General features: G+C 43.2%; 2 protein-coding genes and 1 long non-coding RNA gene across 7 annotated transcripts in view; 2 read left to right on the top strand and 1 right to left on the bottom strand.

Moving 5' to 3' along the window:
• LOC110486115 (uncharacterized) overlaps nucleotides 1-14,482 on the top strand; it is a 35,614-nt gene extending 21,132 nt beyond the window's left edge. The window contains exon 16 of the mRNA XM_021557482.3: nucleotides 14,401-14,482. The gene's annotated coding sequence lies outside the window, so the exon portion shown is untranslated. The remainder of the gene's footprint in view (nucleotides 1-14,400) is intronic.
• On the bottom strand, nucleotides 10,120-15,719 carry LOC110486114 (uncharacterized). The gene is made up of 5 exons (XR_002468036.3): nucleotides 15,177-15,719; nucleotides 14,793-14,929; nucleotides 13,497-13,610; nucleotides 12,772-12,854; nucleotides 10,120-11,020 (listed from the first exon to the last, which is right to left on the bottom strand). It is a non-coding gene; the product is annotated as an uncharacterized LOC110486114 (long non-coding RNA).
• On the top strand, nucleotides 15,270-20,074 carry LOC110486112 (uncharacterized). 5 transcript variants are annotated; one of them, XM_021557480.3, is made up of 6 exons: nucleotides 15,270-15,819; nucleotides 16,172-16,201; nucleotides 16,479-16,753; nucleotides 17,356-19,036; nucleotides 19,153-19,232; nucleotides 19,603-20,074. In XM_021557480.3, exons 1-4 carry the CDS (start codon nucleotides 15,606-15,608, stop codon nucleotides 18,079-18,081), a joined length of 1,245 nt encoding a protein of 414 aa, XP_021413155.3. In that variant the 5' UTR covers nucleotides 15,270-15,605; the 3' UTR covers nucleotides 18,082-19,036; nucleotides 19,153-19,232; nucleotides 19,603-20,074. The 5 variants fall into 5 exon arrangements, with proteins under 5 accessions (XP_021413155.3, XP_090052305.1, XP_021413154.3 ...); XM_090196179.1 differs by having other exon boundaries at nucleotides 15,290-15,819; nucleotides 17,356-17,433; XM_021557479.3 differs by having other exon boundaries at nucleotides 15,290-15,819; nucleotides 16,124-16,201.
• The last annotated feature ends 188 nt before the right edge of the window (nucleotides 20,075-20,262 follow it).

Below are 20,262 nucleotides of genomic sequence, written 5' to 3'. Positions count from 1 at the left end.
TGCCAACAACAAGCTGTTCTTGACATAATATGGACCGGGTCTTTTACCAAATAGGTCAGTCTTCTGTATACCACCCCTACCTTGTCATAACACAACTCTTTGGCTCAAACACATTAAGGAAATACATTCCTGAAAGGAACTTTTAACAAGGCACACCTGTTAATTGAAATGCACTCTAGGTGACTACCTCATGAAGCTGGTTGAGAGAATGCCAAGAGTGTGCAATGCTGTCATCAAGGCAAATGGTGGCTTCTTTGAAGGAATCTAAAATATATTTTGATTTGTTTAACACTTGTTTTGGTTACTACATGATTCCATATGTGTTATTTCATAGTTTTGATGTCTTCACTATTATTCTACAATGTAGAAAATAGTAAAAATAAAGAAAACCCTTGAATGAATAGGTGTGTCCAAACTTTTGACTGGTACTATATATATATCCATTGATTCTTGAAAAATAAAACTTGTAAATGTCTCATGAGCTTAGTTCAAATGTACACTACCGTTCAAAAGTTTGAGGTCATTTAGAAATGTCCTTGTTTTTGAAAGAAAAGCACATTTTTTGTCCATTAAAATAACATCAAATTGATCAGAAATACAGTGTAGACATTGTTAATGTTGTAAATGACTATTGTAGCTGGAAACGGCTGATTTTTAATGGAATATCTACATAGGCGTAAAGAGGCCCGTTATCAGCAACCATCACTCCTGTGTTCCAATGGCACGTTGTTAGCTAATCCAAGTTTATAATTTTAAACAAAGACTTTTATTTTGAAACTTGTCAGTCTATGCTTGTTCTCAAAAATGAAGGCTATTCCATGTGAGAAATTGCCAAGAAACTGACGCTAATACCAAATTCAAATTAAAAATACTATAAATATTTAACTTTCATGAAATCACAAGTGCAATACATCAAAATAAAGCTTAACTTGTTGTTAATCCAGCCGCCGTGTCAGATTTCAAAAAGGCTTTACACCGAAAGCAAACCATGCTATTATCTGAGGACAGCGCTCAGCACACAAAACATTACAAACAGTTAGCAGCCAAGTAGATTAGTCACAAAAGTCAGAAATAGCAATACAATGAATCACTTACCTTTGATGATCTTCATATGGTTACACTCACAAGACTCTCAGTTACACAATAAATGTTTGTTTTGTTCAATAAAGTCCCTCTTTATATCCATAAACCTCAATTTTGTTGGCGCGTTTTGTTCAGCAATCCAATGGCTCAAATGTGGTCTCAAGAGGCAGATGAAAATTCCAAATAGTATCTGTAAAGTTTGTAGAAACATGTGAAACGATGTTTATAATCAATCCTCAGGTTGTTTTTAGCCTAAGAAATCGATAATATTTCAATTGGACAATAGTGTTGTCAATATAAAAGAAAACAACGAAAGGCGCGCTATCGGGATTGGGGACTTTCCACTGGCCTCTCATTGAAACTGCTCATTCTCCCTAATTTTTCAGAATAAAGGCCTGAAACAATGTCTAAAGACTGTTCACAGCTAGTGGAAGCCATAGGGAACAGAATTTGGGTCATATCCCTTTAAATGGTGGATAGGCTTTCAATGGAAAAACACCCATTTCAAAATAATAGCACTTCCTGGATGGATTTTCCTCAGGTTTTTGCCTGCCATTTCAGTTCTGTTATACTCACATACATTATTTTAACAATTTTGGAAACTTTAGAGTGTTTTCTATCCAAATCAATTATATGCATATCCTAGCTTCTGGGCCTGAGTAGCAGGCAGTTTACTTTGGGCACACTTTTCATCCAAAATTCCAAATGCTGCCCCCATCCCAAAAAAGTTCATAATTGTTTCATTATTTCTTACCACAACCGGGTAGAGCTTGGCGATATGGCCAAAATATTATATAATGGTATTTTAAAAAATAATTGGAACGATATGACAGTATTTGACGGTATTTTTAGTTTTTGAATAATAAAAGTTCTACATTTGCTTTATGAGTAGTGAGTGATCCTAGGGTGGCAACACATACATTCCAAGAGATTTTAATGAGTATTTTTCCATTCTGATTGTTTTATACTGTTCAATTCAAATTCAACCAAAATAAGTTTCAGCACTTTAATTATTTTTGCATTTCCTGCACTCAATTGCAGTGGTGGGAAAAGTACCCAATTGTCATACTTGAGTAAAAGTAAAGATACGTTAATAGAAAATGACTCAAGTAAAAGTGAAAGTAACCCAGTAAAATACTACTTGAGTAAAAGTCTAAAAGTATTTAGTTTTAAATATACTTAAGTATCAAAAGTAAATGTAATTGATCAAATGTACATAAATATCAAAAGTAAAAGTATAAATAATTCATTTTATTAAGCAAACCAGATGGCACCACTTTATTTAAACTCTCTCAAACATAATTTACAAACAAAGCATTTGTGTTGAGTGAGTCTTCCACATCAAAGGCAGTAGATGACCAGGAATGTTATCTTGTGTGTGAAGTGTGTGAATTGGACCATTTTCCTGTCCTGCCAAACATTCCACATGTAACAAGTACTTTTAGGTGAAGTAAAAAAGTACAGTATTTTCTTTAGGAATGTAGTGATGTAAAAGTTGTCCAAAAAATATAGTAAATTACAGATACCAAAAAAACAACTTAAGTAGTATTTGAAATTATTTTTACTTAAGTAGTACTTGAAAGTATTTTTACTTAAGTACTTTACACCACTGCTCAATTGAGATAATCCACGTAGGGCTGCACAATATGGGCAATTAATCTAGGACTTAATTTTAACCAAATGTTGCAGTTGCGATTTGACTTGCGAATTAGAGCAAAACTGTTGGAATCATGGAAATAGAATGACTATTCTAATGATTTAGTTAGAATATAATAGTGGGCACTTTGAATACAGTGTTGTTTGAGATGACAACAAATTAAAATGCCAGGGAGGAGTTATTGTGACAAGGTAGGAACTAAAGTGTTGATAAGTGTTTCCTATGGGACCCTATAAGCTTTGGCTACATTGCATATTTTCTCTTAGGTACTTCATGTAGCTAACACATTCTTCCTTTGCATATTCCTCTTTGATTTAGAAGATACTGTTGAACAAACAACATGCTGATTTAGCTAGCTACGTTTGCTCTTACTCAGTAAATTTATTAGCTAGCTAGCTATTTGCATTTGCGGCTAACAGTTAATGTTTCACAAGATTTAGGGCAACTTGCTAAGAAAAGACAAACTAGCTGTTTGCTGATGTAAGAAACACAAACTAATAGTGTCATTACAGAACTCTAGTGGATTCATATTAAGAAGAAAGGTGAAAACAACATTGTTGTCATCAACATTGTTGCATGTGCTGTATTGACCATGCAGACTGATCGCAAGTGGCGAAGTAAACTATAAAAATTGACATTACACATGGCGTATCACATTTAACAAACCAAACATTCAAAAACCGGTATAGAAGGTAAAGTAAAATCCCAAACCGGTCCCTGCATCAATACATGTAATGTCAATATATCATAAAATACGGTATACTGCCCAGCCCTACAATCGTGTTGCATTGACCTATGTTTTCAGTAACTGTTTCTGGAGCCTCCACCTAGTCAAAATACAAAAGTCAGTTGTTTAACTTGCTCATCAGCTCAGTGTTCCACATAATGTAAACAGGTTAAGGGTTTAGATGACCTTACCCTCAACTTGTTAAAAGAAAACAACCTTCAATCAATACTCATCATCCGTATCTACAGGGGGAAATGTAAGCTCCTCCTGAGTTGGCATCTAACTGTTTCACCATCAGGAGGAGTAGAAAACATGATAGCTGCTGAAATCTTTTCAGCCAGAGAGGCACAGATCGCCTTACAACATGTAAATAACATTTCAAAGGGAAGAGAGTGAGAACACGTTATAACAGTTTCACACTAACCTTGCTAAGAATGAGATTGGGGCAGGTTAGTCCAAGCTACAATCTAGTGTCTCTCCTCACATTTTTAGGGCACAGCTCTGCCTCTAGAAGCCTTGACTTTCCATATCATAATTATAATTATTGATATATTACCCAACCCAAATTTAGAATGACAGTTCTTAGTGCTTCACATTGGTTCAATCACTTTAATTAAAGACCCTCACTTTTCTCATCCCTTGTGGTAAGGACATATTGGTATCTCAATGCATTCTTAGTCTAAATTACTATACATTTTACAGTGTGCAGACCTCCACAATCAACCTGATACCCCAAATAATCAATTTTGGATAAGCTTAAATCAATTATGGGCACGGTTGACCACCCCCTTCACTGCACTCATTCTTCTTTTCCTGGCATTTCATGTTCTTCTTCAGATAGTGTTTCAGTTTGTCCTTTTAATGGCAGATGTTTAAAGTGAATGGCCCTTGATAATGTCTCTCATCTGTCCTTTACAGTAATTATGTCTTTATATATTTTCAGTACACCAACAGCATTTTTTATTTTTTTATTTCACCTTTATTTAACCAGGTAGGCAAGTTGAGAACAAGTTCTCGTTTATAATGGCGACCTGGCCAAGATAAAGCAAAGCAGTTCGACACATACAACGACACAGAGTTACACATGGAGTAAAACAAACATACAGTCAATAATACAGTATAAACAAGTCTATATACGATGTGAGCAAATGAGGTGAGATAAGGGAGGTAAAGGCAAAAAAAGACCATGGTGGCAAAGTAAATACAATATAGCAACTAAAACATTGGAATGGTAGATTTGCAGTGGAAGAATGTGCAAAGTAGAAATAAAAATAATGGGGTGCAAAGGAGCAAAATAAATAAATGATAAAATAAATACAGTAGGGAAAGAGGTAGTTGTTTGGGATAAATTATAGGTGGGCTATGTACAGGTGCAGTAATCTGTGAGCTGCTCTGACAGTTGGTGCTTAAAGCTAGAGAGGGAGATAAGTGTTTCCAGTTTCAGAGATTTTTGTAGATCGTTCCAGTCATTGGCAGCAGAGAACTGTAAGGAGAGGCGGCCAAAGAAAGAATTGGTTTTGGGGGTGACCAGAGAGATATACCTGCTGGAGCGCGTGCTACAGGTGGGTGATGCTATGGTGACCAGCGAGCTGAGATAAGGGGGGACTTTACCTAGCAGGGTCTTGTAGATGACATGGAGCCAGTGGGTTTGGCAATGAGTAGAAAGCGAGGGCCAGCCCACGAGAGCGTACAGGTCGCAATGGTGGGTAGTATATGGGGCTTTGGTGACAAAATGGATTGCACTGTGATAGACCGCATCCAATTTGTTGAGTAGGGTATTAGAGGCTATTTTGTAAATTACATCGCCGAAGTCGAGGATTGGTAGGATGGTCAGTTTTACAAGGGTGTGTTTGGCAGCATGAGTGAAGGATGCTTTGTTGCGAAATAGGAAGCCAATTCTAGATTTAACTTTGGATTGGAGATGTTTGATGTGGGTCTGGAAGGAGAGTTTACAGTCTAACCAGACACCTAGGTATTGTTGTCCATGTATTCTAAGTCAGAGCCGTCCAGAGTAGTGATGTTGGACAGGCAGGCAGGTGCAGGCAGCGATCGGTTGAAGAGCATGCATTTAGTTTTACTTGTACTTAAGAGCAATTGGAGGCCACGGAAGGAGAGTTGAATGGCATTGAAGCTTGCCTGGAGGGTTGTTAACACAGTGTCCAAAGAAGAGCATGAGAGAAGTTTGGACTGGATCTCTCTCCATGCATCTCCACACGCACTCTTGAGAGAAAAAGCATGAGAGAACAGGCAGTTGATAGCTTCGACTGCTGTGTACAGGTTGCTGGTTCAGACTCAGGTTTCACTGTAGAAGTGGTGAAGGACCATACTGAATGCTATTCTCTGCATCTTCAGCCAGTTAGAGGGGGTGATAAGGTTCACACTGTTCATCGGCCAAATTACCTTCCATGCATCTAAATACCAGCTTCAACAGGCCAGAACAACAGTTCAGTTTAGAATAACAACACACAGTTGAAACCATCCCCCCCAAAGTTGGCTTATACTCCCCTATCATCTTGGCGATCTCACTGTGGCGTTACAGGTCAGGGAGTCAGAGGGCTAATCCTTAGGGAGAAATCCCAATCTGGTGAGATTTGTTATTGAAGCAGGACAAAAACATAGAAACAAAACAAAACAGCAATACTATCACCTGAGGTGGGAAAAACTTTTAAATTAATTAACAATTAATTTGAAGTAACTGTCATCCATTACCTAAATCAATTTTTTCCTTTTTATGTGAAGAAAATGAATTTTGCATATTTTCCAAAGGGCCCCAGGGGGCAGGTAATTCCCCCTTTGGACACACATGAAGTGAAAAGTCAGGTCAGAGGTCAGTCAGCCCTATTAAGTGAGTGTTTGTTTTCCTGTACCTCAGACATTATTTAAAGATATTTCAAACATGTTGTGTATCAGGTTTCCATTGTGTTTTTCCAGTACATATCTTCTAATCAAGAGAATGTACATGTGTGAAACCAAAACTCTACAAACTATACATTTGTGTATATCATCACTTGAAACCTGTAGGTATACAGACTTGGCCAGGGACAGGTTGAAAATGTCAGTGAAGACACTTGGCATTTGGTCAGCACACGTCCTGGTAATCCATCTGACCCAGTGGCCTTGTGAATGTTGGCTTGTTTAACTGTCTTACTCACATCGGCTACGACGAGCGTGATCACACAGTCGTCCGGAACCGCTGGTGCTCTCATGCATGCTTCAATGTTGCTTGCCTCGAAGCGCGCATACAAGTCTTTGAGCTTGTCCGGTAGACTTGTGTCACTGGGGAGCTCGCTGCTGGGCTTCTCTTTGTAGTCCATAATAGAAGCCCTGCCATATCCAACGAGCATCAGAGCCGGTGTAGTAGGATTCAATCTTAGTCCTGTATTTATGCTTTGCCTGTTTGGTGGTTCGTTTGAGGGAAATAGCGGGATTTCTTATAAGCGTCCGGGTTAGAATCCCGCTCCTTGAAATCGGCAGCTCTACCCTTTAGCTCTGGGAGTTCCCTGTAATCCATGGCTTCTGGTTGGGGTATGTACGTATGGTCACTGTGGGGACCATGTCGTCGATGCACTTATTGATAATGATGGTGACTGATGTGGTATACTCCATCAGATGATTCCCGGAACATATTCCAAGTCTGTGCTAGCAAAACAATCCTGTAGCTTAGCATCTGTGTCATCTGACCACTTCCGTATTGAGCGAGTCACAGGTACTTCATGCTTTAGGTTTTGCTTGTAAGCAGGAATCAGGAGGATAGATTTATGGTCAAATTTGCCAAATGGAGGGCGAGGGAGAGCTTTGTACGTGTGTGGTGTGTGTGGAGTAAAGGTGGTCTAGAGTTTTTTTTCCCTCTTGTTGCACATGTAACATGTTGGTAGAAATTTGGTAAAACGGATGTAAATTTCCCTGCATTAATCCCCGGCCGCTAGGTGTGCCGCATCTGGATTAGCATTTTATTGTTTGCTTATGGCTTCATGCAGCTCGTTGACTGCGGTTTTAGTGCCAGCATCGGTTTGTGGTGGTATTTAGACAGCTACGAAAATAGAGATGCAAACTCTCTTGGTAAATAGTGTGGTCTACTGCTTATCATGACATACTCTACCTCGAGACTTCCTTAAAATTAGATTTTGCGCACCAGCTGTTATTGACAAATAGACACAGACCACCCTTGTCTTACCGGAGGCAGCTGTTCTGTCTTGCCGATGCACGGAAAGACCAGCCAACTGTATATTATCCAAGTCGTTGTTCAGCAACAACTCGGTGAAACATAAGATATTATATAGTTACAGTTTGAGCAAGTAACTTGATTTGATGGATGGTTATAGTGGATGGTTGAATAAATTAAGATTGAATACATAGATGGCTCAATTAAAGCAAGAATCCTTATTATATTAGAGGTCGACCGATTAATCGGAATGGCCGATTAATCAGGGCCAATTTCAAGTTTTCATAACAATCGGAAATCGTTATTTTTAGGCGCCAATTTTTTTATACCTTTTATTTAACTAGGCAAATCAATAAAGAACACATTCGTATTTTCAATGACGGCCTAGGAACGGTGGGTTAACTGCCTTGTTCAGATTTTCACCTTGTTGTCTTTAACGTTCTTATAAGTAGTCTTACTATCTTTTATTTCAATGCATCATAAGCCTAGATTCATTTGTTGATTTATCTATCATTGTTTGTATTTAAAGGGCAGCTGTTACGTGCTCCGATTGTCACTTTCTTTTGTAATGTCTTTGTTTTAAGTATGGTCAGGGGGCGTGAGTTGGGTGGGTTGTCTATGTTCTTTTTTCTATGATTTGGAATTTCTGTGTTTGGCCTGGTATGGTTCTCAATCAGAGGCAGCTGTCAATCGTTGTCCCTGATTGAGAACCATACTTAGGTAGCCTGGTTTCACTTTTGAGTTGTGGGTGCTTATTTCCTGTTTAGTGTTTTTGTATTTCACCTTCGGGATTGTTTGTTTGTTATTTATTGTTTTGTTCAGTGTTCTAGTACGTCATTAAAAGCTATGAACACTTACCACGCTGCGCATTGGTTCGATCTCTCCTACTCCTCCTCAGAGGAAGAAGACGAGCGTTACAGAATCACCCACCACCAAAGGACCAAGTAGCGTGGTAACGGGCAGCAGCAGCGATCTCAGGACTCCTGGACATGGGAGGAGATGCTGGACGGCAAGGGACCCTGGGCACAGGCTGGAGAGTATCGCCGCCCCAAGGCAGAGCTGGAGGCAGCGAAAGCCAAAAGGCGGTGGTATGAGGAGGCAGCACGGCAGCGCGGTTGGAAGCCCGAGAGGCAGCCCCAAAAATGTCTTGGGGGCGGCACACGGGGACTGTGGCGAAGTCAGGTAGGAGACCTGCGCCAACTCCCCGTGCTTACCGTGGAGAGAGAGGGACCGGGCAGGCACACAGTGAGGCGCACGGTGTCCCCGGTGCGCAGGCATAGCCCGGTGCGGTACATAGCAGCGCCTCGTATCGGCCGGGCTAGAGTGGGCATCGAGCCAGGTGCCATGAAGCCGGCTCAGCGCATCTGGTCTCCAGTGCGTCTCCTCGGGCCGGATGGCAACAGCCCTACGCATGGTGTCCCCGGTTCGCCAGCACAGCCCAGTGCGGGCTATTCCACCTCGTCGCACTGGCCTGGCTACGGGGAGCATTCAGCCAGGTAGGGTTGGGCAGGCTCGGTGCTCGAGACCTCCAGTGCGCCTTCACGGTCCGGTCTATCCAGTGCCACCTCCACGCACCAGCCCTCCGGTGGCAGCCCCCCGCACCAGGGTGTCTCTCCGTCTCCTCCCTACAGGTGCTCCCGCCTGTCCAGTGCTGCCAGAGTCTTCCTCCTGCCCAGCGCTGCCAGAGTCTCCCGTCTGTCCTGAGCTGCCAGAGTCTCCCGTCTGTCCTGAGCTGCCAGAGTCTCCCGTCTGTCCTGAGCTGCCAGAGTCTCCCGTCTGTCCTGAGCTGCCAGAGTCTCCCGTCTGTCCTGAGCCGCCGGAGTCTCACGTCTGTCCTGAGCCTCCGGGGCCGCCAGTCTGCCAGGAGCTGCCAGAGCCGCCAGTCTGCCAGGAGCCGCCAGTCTGCCAGGAGTCGTCAGCCAGCCAGGAGCCGCCGGTGCCGTCAGCCAGCCAGGAGCCGCCGGTGCCGTCAGCCAGCCAGGAGCCGCCGGAGCCGTCAGCCAGCCAGGAGCCGCCGGAGCCGTCAGTCAGCCAGGAGCCGCCAGAGCCGTCAGCCAGCCAGGAGCTGCCAGAGCCGTCAGTCAGCCAGGCGATGCCAGAATCGCCCTTCACTCCGGAGCTGCCGGAGTCTCACGCCTGTCCGGCGCTGCCCTAGCCTCCCGCTGCCCTAGCCTCCCGCTTGTCCGGCGCGGCCGGAGTCTCCCGTCCATTCGGGACCCGTGGCGTGGGTCCCCAGTCCAAGGTCGGCGGTGAGGGTCGCCGCTCTAAAGAGGCCACGGAGGCGGGCTAAGAGGCGCAAAAAAACTATGGTGGAGTGGGGTCCGCGTCCAGACACCCACCCAGACCCTCCCGTATAGGTTCAGGTTTTGCAGCCGGAGTCCGCACCTTTGGGGGGGGGGGGGGGGGGGGGGGGGGGGGGGGGTACTGTCACGTTTTGACCATAGTTCTGTTATTTTGGGTGGGCAGTCTATGTTTATTTTTCTATGTTGGTTTTTGTGGTCGACCTAGTATGGTTCTCAATCAGAGGCAGGTGTCGTTAGTTGTCTCAGATTGAGAATCATACTTAGGTAGCCTGGGTTTCACTTTTGGTTTGTGGGTGTTTGTTTCCGTGTGAGTGTTTTGGCCACACGGTACTGTTTCGGTTTTGTAAATTCACGTTGTTATTTTCTGCTTAGTGTTCTGAGTTGAACACTTACCACGCTGCGCTTTGGTCCTCACCTTCCACCGACGACAACCCTTACACACCAAGACTCTTCATAGAGCTGGTCGTTCGGCCAAACTGAACAATCAGGGGAGATGGGCCTTTGTCAGGGAGGTGACCAAGAACCCAATGGTCACTCTGACATAGTGGTGAAGCATGGTGGTGGCAGCATCATGCTGTGGGGATGTTTTTCAGCGGCAGGGACTGGGAGACTAGTCAGGATCGAGGGAAAGATGAACAGAGCAAAGTACAGATATCCTTGATGAAAACCTACTCCAGAGTACTTAAGGACCTCAGACTGGTGCAAAGGATCACCTTCCAACAGGACAACAACCCTAAGCACACAGCCAAGACAATGCAGGAGTGACTTCGGGACAAGTCTCTGAATGTCCTTGAGTGGCCCAGCCAATGCAAGGCTTGAACCTGATCGAACATCTCTAGAGAGTCCTGAAAATAGCTGTACAGCGACGGTCTCCATCGAAGAGGGGCAGCTCTCTGGGAACTGTGGGGGGCGGGGGGGATCTTGGATGGTTGGTGGCCTGGAGGTTGGGAGCTTGGGCCGGTGGCCAATTGGTCGCTGGTTTGGGCCCCCGATTTGACTTGGTGGAAGATCTGTCGACATGTCCTTGGGCGGGGCGCTTGACTCTGATTGCTCCTGTGGGTCACTCTGGATGGGAGTCTGCTAGATGACTGAATGTAATGTAAATGTTGAGCGGCTTCACTGCAGGTACAGTGCCTTGCGAAAGTATTCGGCCCCCTTGAACTTTGCGACCTTTTGCCACATTTCAGGCTTCAAACATAAAGATATAAAACTGTATTTTTTTGTGAAGAATCAACAACAAGTGGGACACAATCATGAAGTGGAACGACATTTATTGGATATTTCAAACTTTTTGAACAAATCAAAAACTGAAAAATTGGGCGTGCACAATTATTCAGCCCCCTTAAGTTAATACTTTGTAGCGCCACCTTTTGCTGCGATTACAGCTGTAAGTCGCTTGGGGTATGTCTCTATCAGTTTTGCACATCGAGAGACTGAAATGTTTTCCCATTCCTCCTTGCAAAACAGCTCGAGCTCAGTGAGGTTGGATGGAGAGCATTTGTGAACAGCAGTTTTCAGTTCTTTCCACAGATTCTCGATTGGATTCAGGTCTGGACTTTGACTTGGCCATTCTAACACCTGGATATGTTTATTTTTGAACCATTCCATTGTAGATTTTGCTTTATGTTTTGGATCATTGTCTTGTTGGAAGACAAATCTCCGTCCCAGTCTCAGGTCTTTTGCAGACTCCATCAGGTTTTCTTCCAGAATGGTCCTGTATTTGGCTCCATCCATCTTCCCATCAATTTTAACCATCTTCCCTGTCCCTGCTGAAGAAAAGCAGGCCCAAACCATGATGCTGCCACCACCATGTTTGACAGTGGGGATGGTGTGTTCAGGGTGATGAGCTGTGTTGCTTTTACGCCAAACATAACGTTTTGCATTGTTGCCAAAAAGTTCCATTTTGGTTTCATCTGACCAGAGCACCTTCTTCCACATGTTTGGTGTGTCTCCCAGGTGGCTTGTGGCAAACTTTAAACGACACTTTTTATGGATATCTTTAAGAAATGGCTTTCTTCTTTCTTGCCACTCTTCCATAAAGGCCAGATTTGTGCAATATACGACTGATTGTTGTCCTATGGACAGAGTCTCCCACTTCAGCTGTAGATCTCTGCAGTTCATCCAGAGTGATCATGGGCCTCTTGGCTGCATCTCTGATCAGTCTTTTCCTTGTATGAGCTGAAAGTTTAGAGGGACGGCCAGGTCTTGGTAGATTTGCAGTGGTCTGAAACTCCTTCCATTTCAATATTATCGCTTGCACAGTGCTCCTTGGGATGTTTAAAGCTTGGGAAATCTTTTTGTATCCAAATCCGGCTTTAAACTTCTTCACAACAGTATCTCGGACCTGCCTGGTGTGTTCCTTGTTCTTCATGATGCTCTCTGCGCTTTTGATGGACCTCTGAGACTATCACAGTGCAGGTGCATTTATACGGAGACTTGATTACACACAGGTGGATTGTATTTATCATCATTAGTCATTTAGGTCAACATTGGATCATTCAGAGATCCTCACTGAACTTCTGGAGAGAGTTTGCTGCACTGAAAGTAAAGGGGCTGAATAATTTTGCACGCCCAATTTTTCAGTTTTTGATTTGTTAAAAAAGTTTGAAATATCCAATAAATGTCGTTCCACTTCATGATTGTGTCCCACTTGTTGTTGATTCTTCACAAAAAAATACAGTTTTATATCTTTATGTTTGAAGCCTGGAATGTGTCAAAAGGTCGCAAAGTTCAAGGGGGCCGAATACTTTCGCAAGGCACTGTATGTATGATTGTATGTTTTAATATTTAAAAATTTATATATTATAAAAGATTAAAAATGTGTATTCCAATGTCTCACCATGCACGTCTTCCATCTCACCTCACAGGGTTCCCAGCCCGTGTTCCCAGTTATTGCCAGTATAGTTGCAAACTTGTGTTCACCTAAAAAATAACAGACTGCTGTGAGATACCTCTTAGCAACCCACACCCCTGCTGAATAGTCCAGAACAAAACACACATGTCTGATACAGTTGGGAATACATGGCATACTCAATATCTTTGAGTGTTATTGTTTTTTATAACTCCCCCAAGAGCTGTACTTGCTGAGTCGTCCAGGGCAGATGTGCCGTAATGAAAGGTAATATGTTCATCAAATTAATTATCCAAATATTTATAATTGCTAGTAAACTCAATCATTTCTTCACCAAAACAAAACTGAAAAACTCTTCTCTTAGTACTTGGTTTTCTAAAATGCATTCTTTGTGTTTTTTTCTGATTGATCAGGAGTCTCCATCTTTTGCACGACTGCATTTAATATCATGTTCTGCAGGTCTTGTTCAGTTTCTGCCATCAAAATAATATCATCACCATATAAGAGAGTACTTAGCATTTCTTCATCATATCTCACTCCAATATTAAAATGTTGAATTTATTTTGCCAAAGCATTAATAAACATAGCAAACACAGTTGGTGTTAAGGTGTCTCCTTGTTTTACACTCGAGGGTGTGGGAAACAAATCTGTACAATATTCGTTAACAAACAAACAGGCAGTTGTTGCTTGATTGTTAACCAATTCCTTCTCACCTTCCTCTCTTCTCTGTCTTGGCAGCACAATCAGGATGATGAGCCAGGGTAGCTTGATATGCTGTGATAAGTGTCCTCGCTCCTTCCATCCATCCTAATGTGGATGATTCTATGCTGGGGTGAGAAGGGTTGATAGAGAGAGTGAGAGAAAGAGATTGATAGAAGAGAGGTCTGTTTGTTCTGTGTAGGTACACTTAGCTGTCAGCTTAGTGTGTGTGTGTGTGTGTGTGTGTGTGTGTGTGTGTAATCACAGTGATAATCTTATGTGGATGTGTACATTCTTTGTACTGAGGGCCAGTCAGTCGTGGCGTTACCCCAGTCAAAAGACTTACCAGGTGGGTCTGATCTGCCGAATCTCTGACTACCTACTGGTGAGGAGCCCTGATGAATGAATGCTATCATTGGGCCAATTGCCTGCCGAACAATCAATCAATTCATCAACCAGTCTATCTATCTGTCCGTCCGTCCGTCTGATCGTACGTCCGTGTCTGTCTGTGTGTCCGTCCGTGTGTGTATCTGTGTGTGTGTCACATCTGTCTGTATGTTTCATTGCCGGTGAGAAACTACACCAGTGTGATTAAGGCCCCTACATGGCTGGACAGGGTTGTGGAGAAGCTGCAGCAGAATCTCTACCAAACAGTGCAACACTTTGTGTCTGACGTGTTGCTTATCTTCACCAACTGTGCCACATTTAACAGGGTAAGACTGCACTACTGCAATATCCAATGTGAAACCTCTGGGCTAAAATTTTGAAAAAAAAATGTTGGACATGCTAATCAACTTTACTTGTGCTAATGCATGAATAACACTAACACAGCTGCACAGGCTAAATGAGTTGTGTTAATTGCATTTCTAGCTTGTTTATTATGTCTTCTATACAACGGTGTCTCTTTTTTTTCTGAAGGATAATGCAGAGTTCCGTGAAATGGGCGAAGGATTGAAGGATCTAGTTGAGAGAGAGTTCAAGAGTACATTCAGCATCCAACGACATCCAATAGCCAGTAGAGCCTTCATCAAGTCTGTACTGTTATCTCACTATGAGACAACAGGGAATATTCACCATGCCCTGGTCTTTCTATACAGCATTCATACAGACGTGTACACCAAGTTGTACCCATCTTATTTTCCATGCATGTACATTATTCACTGTCATCTATCTAGTCATTTTATTCATTCCTTTCATTCATTCTAGCAGCCAAAATTGATGTGTGATAACCATTAAAATAGAATGATGGTGATAACATTGCATTTCATACAGTGAATGTCACTCTCCAAACTTATCATGTAAGTTGTTACCTTCCAGGCCTCTAGACGTCTTACTTCTGGTTAAGCCTTACTGGATTTATGTCCAGGGATTCTCCACAGAGTTGGATTCTCTGAGACCTCAGCTGTCCAGTGATGCTGAACCTCGGAGTTACCGCTGTCCACTCAGACTAGAGAGATTATGTTAACAAATTGTAAAAGAAAAATATATTTAAAAAAATGATGCTTAAACCCAGAAGTGTTCATATGATATTGCAGTGTCAAAAAAAAGCATTGTATTTGAATATATTTATTATATGAAATATTCTATCTATTTTTTTTTTTAAGACAAAACACATAGGATGTCACCAAAGATTTTCTAAAACATTGCACAACGTACTGTATGTAGGTCTACTTGTTTGACTGTGCATAGCCTACCAGAATGCTTATTGTGAAGAGAATATCATCAGACAGAGCAGCACCGCCCTCTTCAGGGCAGCCTGGGCATCGTCTGCGTTGCGTCTCTGCACTGTGCAGAGCCTGCGCACGCTAGTACACGTCACCATAATTGCCAGCAGCGAATCCCTGCCCAGAGCTGCGTAGCAGAGTTGCGCAGACCTGGCGAAAACTACGCAGCCATGGTGAAAACTACGCAGCCATTTCACTTCATCTTGTTGTAAAGCCACAGGTCCGAGAATGCAAATACTGCAATAGTGGCTGATGTTGGGTCTTCTTTATATCTAATTGAGAGACTAAAACGTTTTCCTTCGAATAAGCATTGAGAGAAACAACCAATATGTAGCATATTTAGACGGGGTCGAGCGATTCCATACTATAGCCAAGAAAGTGCGCTTGGTAGACGCGGTAATGTCTTTGAATATCACTGTGAAAAGTGAAGACTCCGAGTCCTTTGACGAAGAAGACGAATCATCTCCGCTGCTTTCAGGCAAAAGAGGCTCCGAGTCTGCAGCTCGTCACGATATTTCTCCGGGAGAAGGCGGTCCAATAGAAGACCATGCAGGGTATTCAACACAGCATGGGCGGCTGGCAATTAAAACGACCAGCAAACCCATAGTACTGTGTAAGTTGTTGGTACTGTATAATCAGACAGACGTGGCATATTTTTCTTGTCTCACAGGATATTTTACTTTAGAACTACTATTAGATAATAGGCGGAATCTACCGCACACCCGGAGCTGAATAGTGAACGTTCTGGACGCAAAATGCAAACCTGGAGAAACAGGAAAAAGTCTGCACACTTCAGAAACATTAGTGCAATCTATAATGAAATATCAGAATTGTATTGACATTATGAGCTATCGCAAACATATTTGCTCTTTGGCTGTTTTGCATGTGGCATCTGCGTCTTTCTTTCTGTACACTAGATCCTGTGAGTGCTGACTGTTTCTTTTCCTCTAACGTCACTTCTGCAGATGGTAAAACCATCTTAAAGATAGCTCCAGGTGAGTCCTATTTTCCCAATTAAAGATAGAGGGGAGTAAAATAAAGAGGGATCCTAAAATGAATCTAACTACCCCTTCCTATATTTCCTGGTCTAAGCACCTACTGTAGATGTACCATTTATCTGCAGCACCCAGAACCAAATATCTTGTGCATGCTGGCTAGCTGGTTGATAACATTAGTATGGTTAACTCTGTCATGAGAGGATTTACATTTTGGTAATTTAGCAGATCCTCTGGACTTACAGTACTTATTAAACATCCCTCCTTTCCTCCTCAGCCCCAGTCATGACCCTCCCGACCTCCTCCCCAGAGTTCTCCTCCCAGGCCATCGTGTACCTGATCGAAGCAGTGGGGTGCCGCTGGAGCCTGTACGGAACCCGGGAGCGTTCGCAGCTCTTCCAGAGCGTGCAGAAGGAGTTGGAGGAGCAGGGTCACTGTCTCCCTGTTGAGAAGATCCGCCGCAAGTGGAACAACTTGATTGTCAACTATAAGAGGGTCAAATACAGAGGCAGGGAGACCGGCCAGGCCAGAACCTCCTGGGAGTACTTTGAGGTACTTGTTTGTTTTATAATAATAGACTTGTGGTGTTTAGCAAGAACCAATGCTTGTGGCTCTATTGAAACTGTATTTAGTCTCCAAATGTTTATTGAAAACATGCATGCATTTGCACAGTAAGCACTTTTTATCTCTCAAATACATTGTGAAGAGAATATCATCAGACAGTGCTGCTAGCTAGCAAATTTGAGACATATTATCATAGACGTGGTATAAGTCAAAACGCCTTCAAACAAGAAATGCTATCAAGAACAAGATACAATTAACTGAAACAAGCCACCTATGATTCCCCACATGGCAGTTTCTTGTCATTGTTGCTAGCTGTCTGGCTGTTCAGGATCACAGCAACGCACAGCCTTCTACTCCTGCGTTGTTCACGCATCATTTTCATGACGTTCTCAGGCAGCCGTCTATTCATTTGGTTAAATGTTGTTATTGTGGTCATAGTGGTCTACTGGTGAATGCTCAACAATTCTAGTGACATTGTGGGTGTACTATGAAGGTAAGAAACAAGATTGTTATAAGCTGCCCAAGGGTGCTGACAAGACCCTCTTATCTCAACATTCCATCTCTCTTTGTGTGTCTCTCGCTCTCATAAGATGATGGATGCCATGCTTGGTGACACCATCGGTGCCGAGACCACTAGCAGCCCTACCCTAGTAACCAGCATCCCTAAGGTGAACGTCGCCACGGAAACCACCAAAACCGAGCAGAAGCCCCTTCTCCTTCCCCATGGCAACCTCATCACTGCCTGCACTCGGACACTCACCCTTGTCCCCTCCTCCCTCCCACTCCATACACCAGTTCCCTCCACCCTCCCTCTCTACACCTTTGTCAGATCCCCCCCCACCCCTGTCTGCTCCTCCCTCCCTCTACCCAACCCTTTGGACACACCCTCCCCCAGAATAGCTAATAACACAGACCCTGTACAGCCAAACCCCTCCCCTGCTCCGGTCGCACAGCCCCCTGCCTCCTGTCACTTCCCCTCCAACCTCAGCCGCGTGCACCTCCGCAGAAAGAAGCGTGGTTGCTTCTCCAGCTCTACCTCCAAGGGCTCCTCCATTACCTCCCCTCTGGTCCAGCAGCAGAAGCGAGGAGAAGGCACCTCCCTGCTGCAGGAGTTCCTGAGGAGGCAGGAAGGGCATGCTGAGGAGGAGCAGGTCTGTCGCAGCAGGGCAGAGGCCCAGGGGAGGAGGTATGAGAGGAGGGAGGTGTGCATGGCAGAGTCCCTGGGAAGGATGGCCACAGCTCTGGAGCTGCTCTCCTCCAAACAGGACACAGTCATTGCCCTGCTGCAGAGACTGGCCGAGAGGGACGGGAAGTGACAGTCATCGCCCTGCTGCAGGGTTGTCTCTAACTTCTATAGCGATAATTATGGATAAACCCTGCCTATTTTTGACTTTATCTTCTTAAAATTGGATTTTAAACCTAACATTAACCATACTACTAATATTATGCCTAACCTTAAATTAAGGACAAAAAGCTTATTTTTGTTTTCATTAATGTTTACTTTGTGGCTATATAATCTAGTGGAAACCCTTCTGCAGAGACTAGCTGACGTGACACTGTAATCGGCATACTGCATGACTGGCCGAGAGAGACTGGGAGGCTGACTCGGCATGCGACCGAAGTGGCAGTGTTTTTCGTTATATATTGCGCTACTTAGCAGTAAAACCCACCTGGTGTCCCAGGTCAAAATCGATCCCTGATTAGAGGGGAAGAATGAAAATTAGCAGTGGAACTTGGTTTCAGGTCCATATTTGAATTTGCCTAATGTAAGCAAAAGGGTTCGGATGCAGACTCGGATAATGTTAATTAAAATATATATGTGTGTGTGTGTGTATATATATATATTCACCTTCATTTAACCAGGTAGGCTAGTTGAGAACAAGTTCTCATTTGCAACTGCGGCCTGTCCAAGATGAAGCAAAGCAGTTCGACACATACAACAACACAGAGTTACACATGGAATAAACAAACATAGTCAATAATAAAGTAGGAAAATCATATACAGCATGTGCAAATGAGGTAGGATAAGAGCGGTAAAGGCAATAAATAGGCCATGGTGGCAAAGTAATTACAATATAGCAATTAAACACTGGAATGGTATGATGTGCAGATGATGAATGTGCAAGTTGAGACACGGGTGCAAAGGAGCAAGATAAATAAATACAGTATGGGGTTGAGGTAGATTGGATGCGCTATTTACAGATGAGCTATGTACAGGTGCGGTGATCTGTGAGCTGCTCTGACAGCTGGTGCTTAAAGCTAGTGAGGGAGGTAAGATTGATTGTTGTAGAATTTACAATGGAATAACAATTTTGATTAAATGGTTTATTAATTAATGATTGATCATGATAATCAAAGTAATTTACAATAACAGCATTTGGTTGCAGCATTTACTGTTGGAGAAACCGGTGTGGCGAGTGGAAACCACCATTTAAGGCCTACACAGATGGATAAGGATGGTGAAATAGTAGGTGAAACTTATACTCACTAGTCTGGCATCTAGTCCAACCAGTAACTCCCAAAACAGACACGGTCATCTCAACTGTTTGATTGTCAGGCAGCATGTTATGAGGCCGATTCAGACCGAGGCAGATGCAGACACTCTGATGGCAGGCTAACAACCTTAGAGAACAGCGCCTGTAGCAACAGTAAAGTGAATTGTTTGACAAAGAATATCTTAAATGAGAGCAATGTTTACTAAATGTGTGTTTGTAGTTTTCCCAGCTTGTAAAAATAATTTAGAAAACACATACTGTAAAGCCAAGGTGCATAAATCAAATAATTGAGAATGACACAAAAATATTGACTTATTTCCATTGTGGTTCTCTGACCTATAGATGCAACCAGTACCCCAGTGATGGAGAGGGATCTCCTTAGAAGAGGCACCTTCAGTGGTCCACATGAGACAGACTGAAGAAACTGATCCACGAATGAGGGGGTGGGATATCAGATAACCAGATACTGGTTTCACCTTTCGCTAAGAAAAACAGGAGGAGGGGGAAAGATGCTGGAGCATCATGGGATGTCTGAGGGCGTTTGTAGGGGCCTTATTGGTAGTGGTGGGTCTGGCCGCTCTCTTTCTCTCGCTGCAGAAAGCACATTTTGTAGTGAACTTTAATATTTAAAAACACAAAACAATATACCCTTTTCTGGAAAGGATCACATTTTAGAAGTTTAGAATTCAGAACACAGACAGATGTAGCAGCTAGCCTGGAGAATGAACAAGACTATGAAAACATGGTTTCCACTAGATAGCACAGTCACAATGTCAAAATTGGCTTTCATTAAAAAAAAATATGAAAACCTAAATGTGCTTTTTGGTCTTAATTCAAGGTTAGGGTTAGCCATAAAGTTAAGTGTTAGGCTTCCCGAGTGGCGCAGTGGTATAAGGCATTGCATCACAATGCTAGAGGCGTTACTACAGACCCTGGATCGATCCCGGGCTGTATCACAACTGGCCATGATCGGGAATCCCATAGGGCAACATAGAATTGGTC

This window comes from Oncorhynchus mykiss, chromosome 13 (genome assembly GCF_057628025.1).
Source record: "Oncorhynchus mykiss isolate SJ-2025 chromosome 13, ASM5762802v1, whole genome shotgun sequence".
NCBI lineage: Eukaryota > Metazoa > Chordata > Actinopteri > Salmoniformes > Salmonidae > Oncorhynchus > Oncorhynchus mykiss.
The sequence above is the reverse complement of the archived record's forward strand: the minus strand, read 5'-3'. Positions and strand labels throughout refer to the sequence as shown.

Bases quoted from the DNA above. Each gene is read 5' to 3' on its own strand.
- LOC110486112 (XM_021557479.3), top strand. From the start codon at position 15,606: ATGTCTTTGAATATCACTGTGAAAAGTGAAGACTCCGAGTCCTTTGAC. The intron at 15,820-16,123 runs GTAAGTTGTTGG...TCTGTACACTAG, and splicing joins CAGCAAACCCATAGTACTGT to ATCCTGTGAGTGCTGACTGT. The intron at 16,202-16,478 runs GTGAGTCCTATT...TTTCCTCCTCAG, and splicing joins CATCTTAAAGATAGCTCCAG to CCCCAGTCATGACCCTCCCG.